General features: G+C 34.0%; 1 protein-coding gene across 6 annotated transcripts in view; it reads left to right on the top strand.

Annotated features, from left to right (window-relative positions):
* Nucleotides 1-16179, top strand: part of LOC105465080 (VRK serine/threonine kinase 2) — a 112666-nt gene that overhangs the window by 73271 nt on the left and 23216 nt on the right. For all 6 annotated transcript variants that reach the window (XM_011713305.3, XM_071076740.1, XM_071076741.1 and 3 more), the window contains exons 9-11: nt 6063-6183; nt 9397-9455; nt 13360-13526. In XM_011713305.3, coding sequence (XP_011711607.2) covers nt 6063-6183; nt 9397-9455; nt 13360-13526 — 347 coding nt within the window. The remainder of the gene's footprint in view (nt 1-6062; nt 6184-9396; nt 9456-13359; nt 13527-16179) is intronic.

Raw genomic sequence — 16179 nt, forward strand, 5'->3', positions numbered from 1 at the left:
ATATGTATATATACACACACACCCCCACATATATATTTGCTGACATTTTAACGTGACGTTTTAGTCTGGGATATAAAATGGAAGGTATGATATCCTCAAATGTCTGAATACTGTTCACTCCTGTATTTTACATTTAATTTTCGAAAGTAAAACATTTCAGTTGATGATTTTATTAGAAAATAAATAATCATTTAGCCATATCTAGAAACCAGAATAAACAATGCCATAAAGCCTATAGAAAAATGCAGGTCAGATTCATAAATATTCATGTGTTTACTTTCAATACAGCCACGATGTAGTTTAATCTTAGAAAAATTTTTTTTTCAGTCCAACTATGAGATCAAATACTGAGGAAAAATAGTGCAAAATAAATTATAAAGAGCAAAAAAAAAAAAACAAAAAAAACAAAAAAAAATGCACTAGGATATAGAACTTATAGGTGCCAGAGCATTTGCCAAGTGTCAGGTCTATCTCTTGGTCAGGCCAAGAGACCTGAAGAGAAATACTCAAGCTTCAATGTAAAACTGACTTATGAGTTAGCCACTCAATAGAGACTACTATTAGCCTGATCAGACTATCTGTTCTGTGCTACATTTTGTAGCAGGTTATTAAAAAACTCAAGCTAAATCTCATTTTTCTATGGATTGAGTTTTTATAATGAAGGAACTTGTATAAGCTGCCAATCAGCCATTACATCTAAGCATTTTCTAATTCAAATTTACGTAAAAGGAGGGTAGTTAAAAGGGAAAAAAATTAGCTATTACGTTATTACAAACCAAAAGATATGCATGGAGATGTATAGAGATGGATGGACAGATGGATGAATAGATGGATAACTATTCCTAGAACTCCTATACATCTGCATATCTGTATGGTTTTTTTTTTAAATGTGGTTATTCTTCCAAACTCAATTCTCTTGTGTGACCTTTAGGTCACTTTTGTAAGTGGCTAAAGTGCTTCATTTAATATAAAATTAGAGTAATATATGTTGGGCTTATTTTTTCTATTATTAATTTTTTTATTCTTTATAAAAACTAACATGTATAAACACTGACATATTTTGGGCTTATTGCCTGATATTTAAAGAGAATTATATTTGTGTCAAATATACTATTTTAAAATTTGTTACATTCTTAGTAATGTTAAAAAGCAATATTTGAATCAATGTGTGGTATAGATTTTTGTAGATTTTTCTACTCACTGAGGCATGCAGTCAATACCTAATTTCTCTAGAGATATACTGCATTTAACATATTGAGCTTTTTTAAATACTTCAGACCTGTGCATTGAGTCTATAATACCTATCTTAATTTGACATCTTTGATGACCATAAAATATATCTAAATTGTATTTTAAATGTCCATTTGTTTATCCAATATATTTAGTATCAAAGAAATAAATATATTGATTTTTTTTTTTTTAATTTTTGCCAATTGCTACGATATGTGAAATCCAAGTCTTGTGTTATTTCTTTCATGGTTTCATTTCACTCTAATCTAGCACTCCGACTTACAAAATATATGTGAAATAAACTGAGAATGTATTTTCATGCTACCAAATTTGGGGAAATGACATGGTTTACGCAATACTTTATGTCTTGGCCTTTTGGTTGGGTTAAGAATACTTACATTGGCCAAGTCTAAGATACATTTGCTGTATTGAATGACTTTTCCTAAGTTTCACACACAAAAAACTAGGGCTTAAAATTTAAAAGGTACTGAAAAAATAAGAGAGGCCTGGGTTTAATATTTTATCTGAAATAGGACACATTACATCCTAATATTTCCTAATATCCTTTTTGAAATTGCAGTAAGTCATGATCACCATAAAATATTCTGGATCTTTATACACCAGAATTGACAAAATACTGAATTGCATAGGTTACCAGTTTGAAAACTAAGAATAAACTTTAAATTTGTTCTGCAGATAGTCACCATTCACTTTGTCAGATTGTTTCACTTATTCAGATGTTTTCTGCTTTCTTACTGTCGTTCTGAGCACATGTATTAATATCTTGGGCATTTGAACTCTGCTTGATGCAGAAATTTTCAAGTTCACTTTATTATTTCCTACTGAACCCTGTTTTTCTTCATACTCCATGTTACTCAGTATAAGAAATAAAATGAAACAGAAAACACTTTAGGCAAATAAGGAGATAAATCTTGGAATTAATATGTAGACTTTTCTTTTTCTCCCACTTCCTCTTTCAGTCCATTTGGTGAATTGGGCTAGTTTTATTCCAGTTTGTCTTTAGACCAAGGACTAGTTCACTAAGATAACTTATCTGTTGTTCTTATAACAGTTCAGAAGGACCATTTGTCACTTTATAGTTAAATATTTTAACTAATCCTTCTTCATTGGAATGAAATAACTTAAAAGAAATAATTTCATGAAAGGATAGTAACATGAAAAATTTGGTCAGTGATGCAGCTTAGATACCCAGATTTTCCACTTATTTATTCCTTGCCAAAACCACTATTTTTGTGTCAGTATGTGTTGGTGCTTTAAGTTTAAATGCCTGCTTCAAATACCTTCCTCACTATGGAAGTCATATGTTTAATGTTGTTTGGTGTTAAAACTAATGATGGAGGCAAAGTAATTATTATTATTTTTGTTTGTTTTTATTTTTTTCTGAGATGGAGTCTGTCTCTGTCACCCTGGCTGGAGCACAGTGGTGCTATCTTGGCTCACTGCAACCTCCACCTCCTGGGTTCAAGCAATTCTCCTGCTTCAGCCTCCTGAGTAGCTGGGATTACAGGTGTGTGCCAGCATGCCCGGCTAATTTTTGTATTTTTAGTAGAGATGGGGTTTCGCCATGTTGGCCGGGCTGGTCTTGAACTCCTGACCTCAGGTGATCTGCCCACCTCAGCCTCCCACAGTGCTTGGATTACAGGTATGAGCCACCGTGCCCATCAGCAAAGTAATTATAAGATTGAGCACAGGCTTTGGTTTTTGAAAGACTTGGATTTCAGTGACGAGCTCTATTAATTTTTGCTCTGTGATATTGAGCAAATTATTTAACCTCTCTGAGTCTCCATATTGTTGTCAGTAGGACTAATACTTACTTTAAATTGTTTGAAACATTAGATGAAACAATAAAAAGGTAGAGTGCCAGGCACAGTAGCAGGCACAGTAGCAGCTCTCCATAAATCATGTCAATTGTTTTTATTTTAATTATGCATTCTACTATCAGCCATTTCTAAAATTTTCTTTCTAGTTAAATAGAATTTAAATCCCCACCTGTGCCTGTTTCTTTCTAATTGTTTTTACCTTGGCAGTACTTTATAATTTAGAAATGTTGAACAATTGAGAATACCACAGGCTTTCAACAAAAAGAGTGATATATATTACTCCATCTTAGTAAGCTCAATATAAGTTAGATGCTATTAATAATATTTGAAACTAACTTGAGAAAGTTTAGAAATCACTAAATCTCATTACAGTTCCAAGAATGATAAGTAAACACTTCATTTTAGGACATCTATATGAAAATATACTGTCAGTAATTACATTAATTACCAAATGCCACTGAAGAACCCTATGTATTACAATAAATTGTGCAAATACATGACTCAGAAACAGAACAATGCATAATGTATTGTCTATTCAAATGAACGAAAATGTATTAAGAAATATATTGCACAGTATCATCTGATTTTAGAGCTGAAAATGTAAAATATTAGTGGCAGGGCAAGAATTGGATCTCATTCCTAGTCCAGAGCTCTATTTACTGCTTCACTTAACCTGTTTTAAAATGAATTTTAAAATTGTATAATTAAAGAAACAACTTTCAAATTAAAATTTTTTTTTTACAGTTAGACACTAATTTTTTACAGTTAGACTATAATCAGTTCTTTGTGTAAACTATACATGGACACATATATTTTAATATTGTCATCCAGAATATTTGTTTTTAATTAACAGGTATTAAAATTACTCCTCTGTGTACAGTAGATGGAAAGAAGACAATCATTGTCAAAGTCTAAGATTTTTAACTTCACTAAACAAGTCAAACTTTTCAATTTGTTTTTCTGAGAGGGAATTTCAGGTAGAGGTATGTAGTTAGAAACATTTTTAGTCCCTCACTCTTCAGTGGGGGGAAAGGAAAGGGTGACTATTGGATGTAAACAGTGGTAAAACATTCACCTAACCATAGTTATTAATACATATGTGCAAAAAAGAAAATAAAAGATTGAAAAATGTGATAATGTATTTTAATTAGGTAAGCCCAAACTATAATGGTGAAGTAAAGTTAACTCTCAAAGGGCTATTTCAAATGAAGACCAGTTTATGAAAGATTGGCTTCAGAAATCTAAATGACTTGTCATTACTTACAGCTTCATATCAATTAATCCCTCAGTTGGGGGGTGGGGGAAATGGCTAGGAAAGTTCAATCTATTTTAATTCTGATTGTTTTTCCTCAAAGGGCCTCTTGTGGGTAGCTTATATCATCCAAACATGGTGCCAGAATATCATTTTTTGAAAATTAGAGGATATGAATTTTTTTAAGTGATGGTAATCAGGAATTGCCATAATAGAAAGGGGACTTGTGAACACATCTGTACAAATGGAACCATTCTATTATTAATGGGAGATTTATTACTGAAGAAATCACTACAGAACAGTGTGGTAGAGATTGTGTTTTTATTTTAACGTGAGAGCCAAGTCTTGCATTAGGACATTGTTGAAGCTTGTGCGGAAAGTAAATGGCACCCATGGGACTGTAGCATTCTGCTAGATTGAAGGGCCTTTAATAATCCAGTACGCTAATAGCAGTTAGAGTGTAAGAGCTAATCATGTCTTCTGCTTTTATAATAACTTATACATGGTAACCAAAAGTAGTTACAATGTGCTGGCATCATTGTTCTTAGTAGATGACTTTTTAAATTAAAAACTAAGTTCACTGAGTAACTTTTCAGAGTTTATTTCATGAAAGATAATAAAATAGGATACCTGTTTATAGCAGGTTTAACAGCCACTTACTGCTCTTAAGAGATTATATATCCCTACACAGATGAACATTCGAGTAACGATAGAAATGTAAATACCAGCCTATTGTTTTATAACAATTTTGAATGACTATAAAAATGAGTTTATTTTATGGGTATTTGCTAATGTTTTAATCCTTATTTCAGTGTTTGTTAATAAGTATCAGTTATATTTCATACATTTCCTAGGTTTCATTGTCCATCTTCTCAATAAGGTACTTACAAATATATATTAAATTATTAAATTGGTCTACAGCATTTAATAGCTTGATACAAATGATACAAGGGCCTGAAAATGTGCTTTTAATGTACTTTTTATGAAAAGCCATCTTATATTAAATTTTGAAAGCCTCTATTTGGCTCTCCCCCCAGCCTCCAATACTGTTGCCTCACTTTTATATAGATATGGGACCAGAATTTTAGCTTGCTGTTGCTTATATCTAAAAATAATATTTGTAAAATTGTAGAACCCTGTATCCAAAGCAGGAGACATATTTTTATTGTATTTTCATGTGATTGAAAAATCTTCAGAAAGACCCATTTTTTAATACTGCACACTAGATGGCAGTTTTGTCATATTCTTCCAACTGAAAATGCTGCTAGTGTGAGTGGAACAGGAAAGGCCATCAATGTTTAGTCTGCACTCAGAGGGTCTCTGCATGACCAATGCAGACCCTATGGACTTCCTGGAACATATGTTAGCAATTTAGCTGCAGACATTTATTTCTTTGTTTTACTGCTTGGCTCTTTGAGAAAGTGTTGGTGCTGGGTTATGGGTTGTCTGGATCATGTCAGAGGCCATGGGGATCAAGTTCATGTGACAGGCCAGACTAAGGAAAGATGAAGTTGGAGGAGGTGAGGAAACTGACCCTTACTTTCAACAGCAACCAGTCACTGCCTGTCTGTGGACTGGGGCCAAATGCTTGGGCGTTTAAGTTTTATTCCAGCTGAACAAATAAAACACTTTGCCTATTTGGCTTTTTCATATTTCATCAATAGTAGTTCACCCAAAGATTTCTCCATTTTTCAAGGACTTGCTTATCCCTCATCTTTCTCTAATGCTTACTCCTATAGCCCTGTCCAGACGAAGTGACGTTGAGATCCTTGGCTACTGCATGCTGCGGTGGTTGTGTGGGAAACTTCCCTGGGAACAGAGCCTGAAGGACCCTGTGGCTGTGCAGACTGCTAAAACAAAGTACAAATTTTCAAGTATTTCATCATGTACTGCAGCAGGTCTGAAGGGATACATTAAAGGGAGCTAACAACATGGAGAAGATTGGCATTCTCCCAACATGACAACCAAAGCAAATTTCGTTAGTTTGAAAAATATGTTTTAAAAAACCAAACAACTATCACATAAAATCCATTAAGATAACCTTATAAAAAGATATGTACTTGAATTACAGTGCAAAATATAAAGTGAAATATCTGTTCCTTTACATGGTATTTTCCAAAGCTTAGATTCTAGGTGGTAGTGTTTTCAAGGAAGAGTATTTTCAAATTAGCATTGTACAAGTATGCTGAAGTAGTCTGAGCCGGGTATGATTGATATTAACTATGTAAAACAGCAACGTGAAAAGGGACAAATGGGGTTTATATTTTTCAAGTGAGAGCAACATACCTCTTATTTCTGTCTTGGAGGAAGTAAGTTTTCTTTCTTAAGAAAGAAAATTTTTACATGAGCTATTTACATGAGATAATCTTGTAGCCACATAAACATTTTTAATATTCTACGTTCAGTTTTTATTACCTGGATTTGGCTTGCATAAAAATTAGGTCAGACTAAGAACAGAGTGTGTTACTGTCTCTGATCAGGCATAAGAAAAAGTCAATTGCATAGAGCACAGAATAGCCAGTTTTTCATTATATACCAAGATATGCTTAACAGTAGTTATCCACAGGTAGCAAAAGCAGCAGCTAAGCTAAGTTTTAAGTAGGACAATCTCAACAGAAGAGTACAAAGCTAGGGGAAAATTAACTGATTCATAGAAATCTATCTTTAAATTCAGTGTGGCATCAGTTCTTAATAATGAGAAAGATTAGCCTGCAGATTCAGAAAAATATGTATTATGTTTGTAAATACTGACATATATGAAATATTTCTCCACTCAGAATTTTGATCATCCTAGTCCCTTACCCAAAACTAAAACGTATTTATATAAGTCTATATTAGAACTAAATCAGTTATTTACTGCAGTGATTGATGTGTCCATATTAACTTTCATGTAACATTTCGAAATATGGGTCAAGTCAAAACACAGTGATGGGAATATATAAACAGTTTTTGTATTTAATTTTCCAACTCAGTTTACCTAATTACAATAATGTAACAAAGTAATGATGCTATTTTAAAAAACTAATATTTTAATTCTAATGATTGTATATTTGTTTTTTTAATAAGACTAATATGACTTGCTTTAATTTTTTTTTTTTTTTTTTTTTTTTTTGAGACGGAGTCTCGCTCTGTCACCCAGGCTGGAGTGCAGTGGCCGGATCTCAGCTCACTGCAAGCTCCGCCTCCCGGGTTTACGCCATTCTCCGGCCTCAGCCTCCCGAGTAGCTGGGACTACAGGCGCCCGCCACCTCGCCCGGCTAGTTTTTTTTTTTTTTTTTTTTTTTGTATTTCTTAATAGAGACGGGGTTTCACCGTGTTAGCCAGGATGGTCTCGATCTGACCTCGTGATCCGCCCGTCTCGGCCTCCCAAAGTGCTGGGATTACAGGCTTGAGCCACCGCGCCCGGCCGACTTGCTTTAATTTTTTATCAATATGCATATATAGATACATTCATTGTAGGTATCTATAATGAATATACCTATTTATGCATATTTATGAATAATAGGATGTCATGTAAAATAAAATATAATACTAATACATCAAACGTAACTTCTGTTTACATTTTGGGGACTCCTACATATGTTAATATCTTCATTTTGACTTGATTAATAATATAAAGCTATAGACTAGTAAAGCCAATATCATATTATGAAGTTTATAATTCAGATAAGCCATAGACATTTTCAAACTTGTTATAGTACATAATACATAATCATAATTTATTCAACTTGCTGAGAAGGTATGACACTGAAATTCCCCATAAGGGCGTGATTGTATATTCAACCAAGACACTGTATCTCCCTTATGCCTTTTATTTTCCTGACATAGCGTGCTACTGGATCAATGTGTGTATTGTTGCTACTGCCTATGCCAGAGGTGGTGACTCACTCACACATATAAATAATTTTAGTTGAATGTTTTTATAGGTTGTGTATTCCTTACTTGAAATGCTTGGGACCAGAAGTGTTTCAGAATTCAGATTTTTTTAGATTTTGGAATATTTGCATTATACTTACCAGTTGAGCATCCTACAAACCTGTTTAATCATGGGACAGCATAAAATATTGCCCAGTGGAGAACAATGCACATATATACTTCAGATACAATGTTTGCATGAATTTTTATTGTTGTTTTTGAGAAAAAAAATCACAGTAAATATTACTTCTTCTGTGTTTCTGCATATATAAACTTTGAGTTAAAGCATTTATAATTCCTATAATTCCATTTTGTTTAATATTGGGGCTTAGAGAACAATACCACAAAGTGTGGTGCTTTGGCAGGCTGAGACCTTTGAACTGAAAGACTGGATGGCCCCAGAAGCCACCTCAGAAGCCAAGTTTCTCTCTGACCTTCTCTTGCCCTCTTGTCTCCCATCCCTTCTCCTCCCAAGAAGAGAGTCATAGAAACCAGAATTCCTCTTTACCAAAGCAGGTTATAGAAACTAGAACCCCTGTACCCCAAGCAAGGCATTAAACCTAGAAAGGTCACCCTCTCCCTTCTCCCTTGAAGACCCTCATTCCAAAGGGGTCCTGCCCCATCCCCAGGAGGAATAAATGCTACACACATCAACAAGAATATGGACAGGCCTTGCTGGATCCCCCTGCCCCAGTTCAGTATCATTAGAACATACCCTTTTGTCCAGTCACATTGCTACACAGCTGACTATTCTTCATCAAACCTAAGCATAAAGATAGACTTCCTTGGGTCTTTGGTCTTCATTTCTCAAGTTGTATCATATAAAACTTTAATTAAATAAATTTGTTATACTTTCTCCTGTTAACCTGTCTTTTGTTATAGGAATGTTGGCTGCAACCCTTATGGTGGGTGAGGAAAAAGATCACACCTTTCTGCCCCTACATTAGTCTAGGTTATTGATATAAAATTAGTTTATGGGCATTGAGGGTTCTCTACTTCTGCTTACTTTCCTATCCATTATAGTTGGATGACAAAAAAAAAGCACTGAAAGTCACAACTTTGGTAAGCTACCAACACAGAGTTAGAGTTTTGTTTTCTAGTCAAAATAGTCGCAGGGTTGAAAACATGTTCATTGTGCATTATTTCATTTTGTTTTAGTCTATTGGATGAGCTTCCCCAGTCAGTGCTTAAATGGGCTCCTTCTGGAAGCAGTTGCTGTAAGTCAAATAATAACTTCAACCTTCTCTTAAGATTTACAGGTCACCACATTTGTCATTCTCGTTTGGTAGCTTTTGCTTAGCCCACCTGCTCTTATTCCCATCAGGGTGGAAAGGAGGGAACACTTCATGTTGCAAATAAGTTGCTAAAGAATACAATGTTTAGATCATCTTTAACATTAGAACACAAGAACCCCAAAAGAAGATATTGAGGTAGAAAATTCTAGGTTCTGCTTAGTGCATTTCTTTTTTTTTTTTTTTTTTAAGATATCTATTTTGAGAATCATGCACAGGTTTAATAGTCAACTATGTCTGGTATTTCTAGAGTTAAGACCTCCTGGTTTTGTTCATCCATATACTGTTGAAAGAAGATAAAGTTGACCTAACGAAAAACTACTTTTAATCCGTCATTTAAAAAACCAAATCATTAAACACTTGAATGCTATTTAGAACAATATTATGCTGACTGAACTGCCAGCAAAAAAAAATTTTTTATTAGCAAAGGCATATGATTTTGGGATTTGGAGGTATATTTCATATTTTCATATTTTCAAGTTAGTATACGATGTAATTTTTAATTGACAGTGTTATCAATACATATTGTATAAAATAGCATGTCAACTAGTAATTACCCACATTCCTGTCATTTTTATGTGCATACACAACATGTTATTCAACACTAATTTAACAATTGAGTTAGACTGTCTTATAAGAAAAAGCCAGTGCCCACTATCAGTCTTGCTTTTTCTCAAAGACAGATAATCAGAGTGAATCTTGTTTTCTGTTTACATTGGGCAATCTCAAAGTTAGCTTTTAGCTGACTTCTGAAAGTAGATACGTACAGTGACCTCTCTAGCTAAGGTCAAATAGCGTCTGTTTCCATCTGGTTGAGAAGTTGAGAGTTAAGTAACTTATATTCGCAGCCTTTCTTTCACTAGAAACCAAAATTTTCATTTGTGTAGGTAAGGAAAGAATAAGCCAGTTCTACTTCCCCCCTCCATTTGCAAGTCCAATAAGCCCTTCCTCACGTGAGTCTTTTGTTTTCCCCTTTCTCTAGTACTTTTCATCTGATTGAGGGAGACACACAGAGATCCTCATTGTGGGAATGGGTTGCAAGATGAAATTTTTGTTTTCATAACTGTCAATAACTTGTCAAAATGGCAATACTCCTTTTTGGCTAATATTCTTAATGGCTTTTTTTTTTTTTTTTTTTGAGACAGAGTCTCTCTCTGTCACTGAGGCTGGAGTGCAGCGGCATGATCTCGGCTCAGTGCAACCTCCCCTTCCCAGGTTGAAGCGATTCTTCTGCCTCAGCCTCCCAAGTAGCTGTGACTACAGGCACATGCCACCACGCCCAGCTAATTTTTGTATATTTAGTAGAGACGGGGTTTCACCATATTGGCCAGGCCTGGTCTCGAACTCCTGACCTCGTGATCCACCCACCTTGGCCTCCCAAAGTGCTGGGATTACAGGTGTGAGCCACTGCGCTTAGCCCTTATTGGCATTTTTACCAAGTCGTATAATTTATGTTTTAGTCAACTGGACAGAAAGAGATGGGAAGATGTCATTAAAAATATATATATATTTTGCCCTGAATTGTAAAAGACAAATGCTTCTGGGTAGTGTATATTCTGTCATACTCTATTGTTAAAAGATTTGAGACAGATGAGTAATCTAGATGGGAGACACGCCCAGTTTTTGTTTCTCAGTACAAACCATTTTACTGAATCCGTACTGTTAATTATAAAATGCAGATTTCTGTTTCTAAAGCAAAAAGTGTTGAAACTTAATATTATATGAAGGTCTCTTAAATTAGGAGGTTGTACTTAGGAAGAACACAACCATGAAAATGAAGGAACTGATTTACAAAAGTTTATTACTGAAACATTATGAAATAAAACAGCCAAGAAATTTGCAGCATACATGTCCAACTAAGCATAATAATAGTTTCAAAAGTTTCTATCTCTTGATAGTAATGGTACTTAATATTTCAATGGCTTAAACAGATGATTTAAAAATATCATAATTTCATACTGAAGGCATTTTGCTTTATAGTTCTGGCAATATGCTCGTAAATTTTAAAATATACTTAATATAATAAATCCAGATCTTGAAAGACTAACATTTAAACCAGTATTACATCACAATAGTCAAAGCTTCAGGTTTGTAATAAGAAATTTATAATGGAAATGGCTCTTTTTATTTTCTCCCCCTCCTACCTCACTGGTACCTCATTTTTCCAAACCCCAGTCCCATGAAGGCTTTGCAGCACAGCTGCTATCAGTTGGTGGAGTGCCAGGAGTTTTCCATTGTCTTGTAACAGTGATTTGTTCCCAACACATTCAACTCTCTTCCTCATTTTGGATATTCTGGTTAATGGAATTGTAATATGCACCAAACTTGACTTACCAATCTTCAAAGGACTATAAAACAACAATATTTATATTAAAGTAGTAGTGAAGTTAATCTTTTTTTAATCATCCCTTTAGAAATTGGATAGCCCCCAGCCCCTGTGAAGGGGCTGCATGAAGCATCAGTTATAAATATCGTGATAAAATAGCAGCACTTGCTAGTTAACAGAGATCTGGTTGACCGAATGCTAGATAACAGAATTTGATTTAAAAAAAGAATCAGAGATGAAAAAATAGGTTGCATAATTGCTACAGTGTCCAGGAAAAAAAGCCCAGAGCCAAGAGTTCACATTTTAATCACGTTAGCTTCATGTTCCCAGGAAATAGCTCTGGACTATATGGTGAAAGTGATCACTCTTAACTTTAATAGGGAGAAAGCGATGATGACTATTCCTTCTGGAATTTTTCTCTATAGGGAGTGAAACCCAGTGCCTCTGCAGTTTTCCTTTCTTTTTAGTGGAGGTAGGCCTGGAGGGGAAGTGAAGGATTAGGAAGTCACTCCTGCCAACCCATGAAGTTTCCCAGGTTTTCCCACCATGGATATAGGCAACCAAGTGAGAAAGTAAGAAGTACTTGAGTTTGAGTCAGTAATATATTTTTGAAAAGGAAAGGCATATCTAAACATCTCTGTGAACAAATGAAAACATGCCAGTTTTTAAATAGTATTTGGTATTATCACCACTTCTATTCCAATTTTAGGTTGAACCTCAACATGAAAAAGAAATGCAAACTGCAAATATTTTAATGCAGTGATGTTTGTAACTGTTGGTTACTAATTCTGTTTGTATTTAGAAGTTGGTAGTTCTTAACCTTTTTGGGGGAAGGGGGTTTACTATGTAGTTCTAGGGGAACATTTCTTTATACTAGGGAAAAAATAAAAGATGGCAACTTCTCCTCCCACTGCTCTAAAATCAAAAACACAAGGCTGTGTACCAGGCTAGCTAGGTATGGAGGACATGAGGGAGGTTTCATGCATTCTAAAGTCAATCTTAGCTAACAACATGGAATTCAAGGTCATTTCTAAATACACTGCTATAATCCCAAAATCAAAGCCTTAATAAAAATTTGCAGGTTTTTTTTTCCTTAGAAGTAAAGAGGTTTATAGTAACACTTTAACTGAACTTTTAGAAGTTCAACATAAAGTATGATATATGGTCGATTGTATTATTTATGTAGTCCTTACTAGTTGTACCTCATAAATCATAATCACTATAATTATTAAAATATACTTCATAAGATCAGTGAATTGTAAGCGTATCAACAAAAATATGTTAAAAACATTACTAGTTTCATCAATTCTGTAGGTCGCTATATTTCAGTCATTTTTGAATATCATTAAAAAAGTTATTTTCATTGAATTGTTCATTTTTGGTTTCTTCAGGAGATGTAAATGTGTAAAAGACAAAGAGATAACAGAACGATTTTGAAATTATTGGAGTCTTGACAATTCTTGCCAATTGTGAATAACATGTAAAAAATTTACTAATTCACAGGTGAAATAGCCCAGTTTTTGGTATGTGCTCATAGTTTAGCCTATGATGAAAAGCCAAACTATCAAGCGCTCAAGAAAATTTTGAACCCTGATGGAATACCTTTGGGATCACTGGACTTTTCCACAAAAGGACAGAGTATAAATGTCCATACTCCAAACAGTCAAAAAGTAAGTAACATAATCCCTGCTATCCTATGATTACCTTCTGATACTTTTCTATCAAATGAAGTTGTTTTAGGTCTCAAAATGAGTCTGACGGCTTTCTTCTTCCTTATATTTAACTCCCATTTCCCCTAACTCAGCACCAAGAAAGTTTGATCCAAGTTATTTTGACCTGTTGTCTCACAGAGAAAAATAGGATCTGTGGCCTACTATGTACTGTGAAAGAAAGCAAGCAGTCACTACTGTCATAGAGATGTGACTAGCGTAAAGGCTAATCTGATGTTATTCATGAGAAAGCCATGATTTGTTTTTTTCCTCCAGGTTTTCAATAGATACTGCCGTCTGTTTTTGCCTACCAATTTGGCCATAATTTGGTGGTGATAATAGTCTTAGGTTTAAGCAGATTATTTGTATGTGCTGATATTTCAATCCATGGAAACAATTCTTTACAGAAAATAAAAGAGTTTTTGCCAGAGATCCACATTAAGAAAAAAACCATTTTTTAAAAGTTACACCTCTTCTTTTAGTCCGCCATCTTCCAAAAGACCGACACCAACTTAAAAAAAAAAAAAAAGAATTAAGATTTCGAGCATTTTTAAGCAGGTGGTGGAAATCTTAGACTGCCATTATTAGCAAGATTAGTGGACAGGCAACGCAGCATCCATGTCTTCCGTGACCACTATCCATATGCAAAAATAAAGTGTGGATGGCATTTTTTTCCTGATGCATGTACAATAAGATAGGGTCAGGATGCCATTCATTTTTAATATTTCTTATGAACTTTGGATCATCACATGTGTTCATGAGCCAAGAATGCGGGATGCAAACTAATGTGACTGATAGGCTGCTAGATGAATGGTGAGTCAAGTATCAGTGCACAGATGGTTCTGATTTGCTGAATTTTGTAGTTGCTGCAACTGAAGACATAAAATATCCTTCTAGTCATAAATTAGCTCTTTGGAAGCAAAACCTTGGCACCAGAGCTTTACAACCTTCAATTAGTAGGAAAAGAAGTATTTGAATGACTGTGGTATTGACATCTGTAGGCCTGCATAGTAATCATTCCTAATAGAAGAGAATATCTGTTTGAGGAGGTTTTGCATGGCTAATTAACTACCAGTGAGAATATGTAATTTTTTCATGATCTCCTGATTGTCACCTTTCTCTCATGATACAATTAGATTTTATTGTAGCAAGTGCCTCACAAACCAATTGTCAGCACTATTTACGTATTGCAGAAGGCAGAACAAAAGTTCATGTTTAATAAAAAGCCACTGGATTTTGATCTTGGTAATTACTGAGACTTACTTTAACAGTTTTATTGACTTTAGTATTTTTATCACTTTTGCAACAAAACAGCCATTTCCTTGACATAGTATTTTCGTTGCAATAATGGTCACCACTTAATCTACGCTAATTTAAGTAGATTTTCCCTTTTTGTAGTTTTTCAGTTTCACAAACTTAATTGAAATATAAAAGCCATTTTAAAAACCGATAGCTATATCCTCTGATATAAAATTCTAATTATTATCCACCAGAATTTTCAGTTTCATCAAATTCATAGGGTGTTTGTTGTGAAACCATTTTTATATTTAGAGAATAGAACATAAAACACTTTTTTCCAGTGAGCCTCCATCAAGAATATTTTACTCCTTTTGATTGGAGAATTTTGCTTATGAGTAAAAAAAGCACTTAAAAATAATATATGCTTTTAAGACCTATGCTAATTTCTGGTAAGAAATGTGATCAGCCTGGATGTGTAGACAGGAAGATGATTTCGGGATATATTTTGCAGCAGATCAATATTTATTTATTACTTATTTCTCTAGTATTTTAAGTGCACACATTTATTTAATAATGATAGCATAAGATATGGGCTTACCACATATGGCTAAACTTTAAGTATCTTAATTTTCAAAGTTTACAGATTTTGCAATGCTACAAAAACCAAACCCGAAAATGTTCAAATGCAAGGGATGACAGTGTAAACTGTCCTGTTCCCAGTTCCCCTGAATGATGCACGTATAGGATGATTTCCACAATAGATTGCTTCCATAACAAAAATCATTCCAAAATGCATATCAATCACATGGCTCCAAATTTCTTTTTAGTCACAGACAGAATCCCCTTATTAGTAACTAAAATCATTTCTTGTTACTTTATAAATGGGTTTATAGTTATATGGAGTTAAGTATTTGGTTTATAGAGATATTTAACAGACTAGTGAATGAACTCTGGACTAATATATTTTTTGGACAAAGATATTTTAAAAGAAGACATTGGACAGAAAAGGTATATATAAGTAAATAAAATGTTACCATCATTCAGTATTCAAGGGAAAAAAGTTATAACTGTTTACATTTTTAAATGTTATTTTGCTAATAATAAGTGAAACTTATACAGAGGGAAATACCGTATTTTTAGAAAAACGTATTTTGATTAGGTATTAGAAGGTAGCACATTACCATAAGAATCTCACCAAACTTACATCACCTTTTTGCAAAAGAAAAAGCTTTTTTCTTTGTTTCCAATACTAAATTTTACTAGACATTATAAACTGTTCTCTGTAAACCTGAACAGGGAAGTCCTCAAATACTGTTATTGGAGTTAAATTGGAAATGAATTTTTGTCAAGAGAGTAGTGATATTGATATTTCTTC

Source organism: Macaca nemestrina, chromosome 13 (assembly GCF_043159975.1).
Source record: "Macaca nemestrina isolate mMacNem1 chromosome 13, mMacNem.hap1, whole genome shotgun sequence".
NCBI classification, from domain to species: domain Eukaryota; kingdom Metazoa; phylum Chordata; class Mammalia; order Primates; family Cercopithecidae; genus Macaca; species Macaca nemestrina.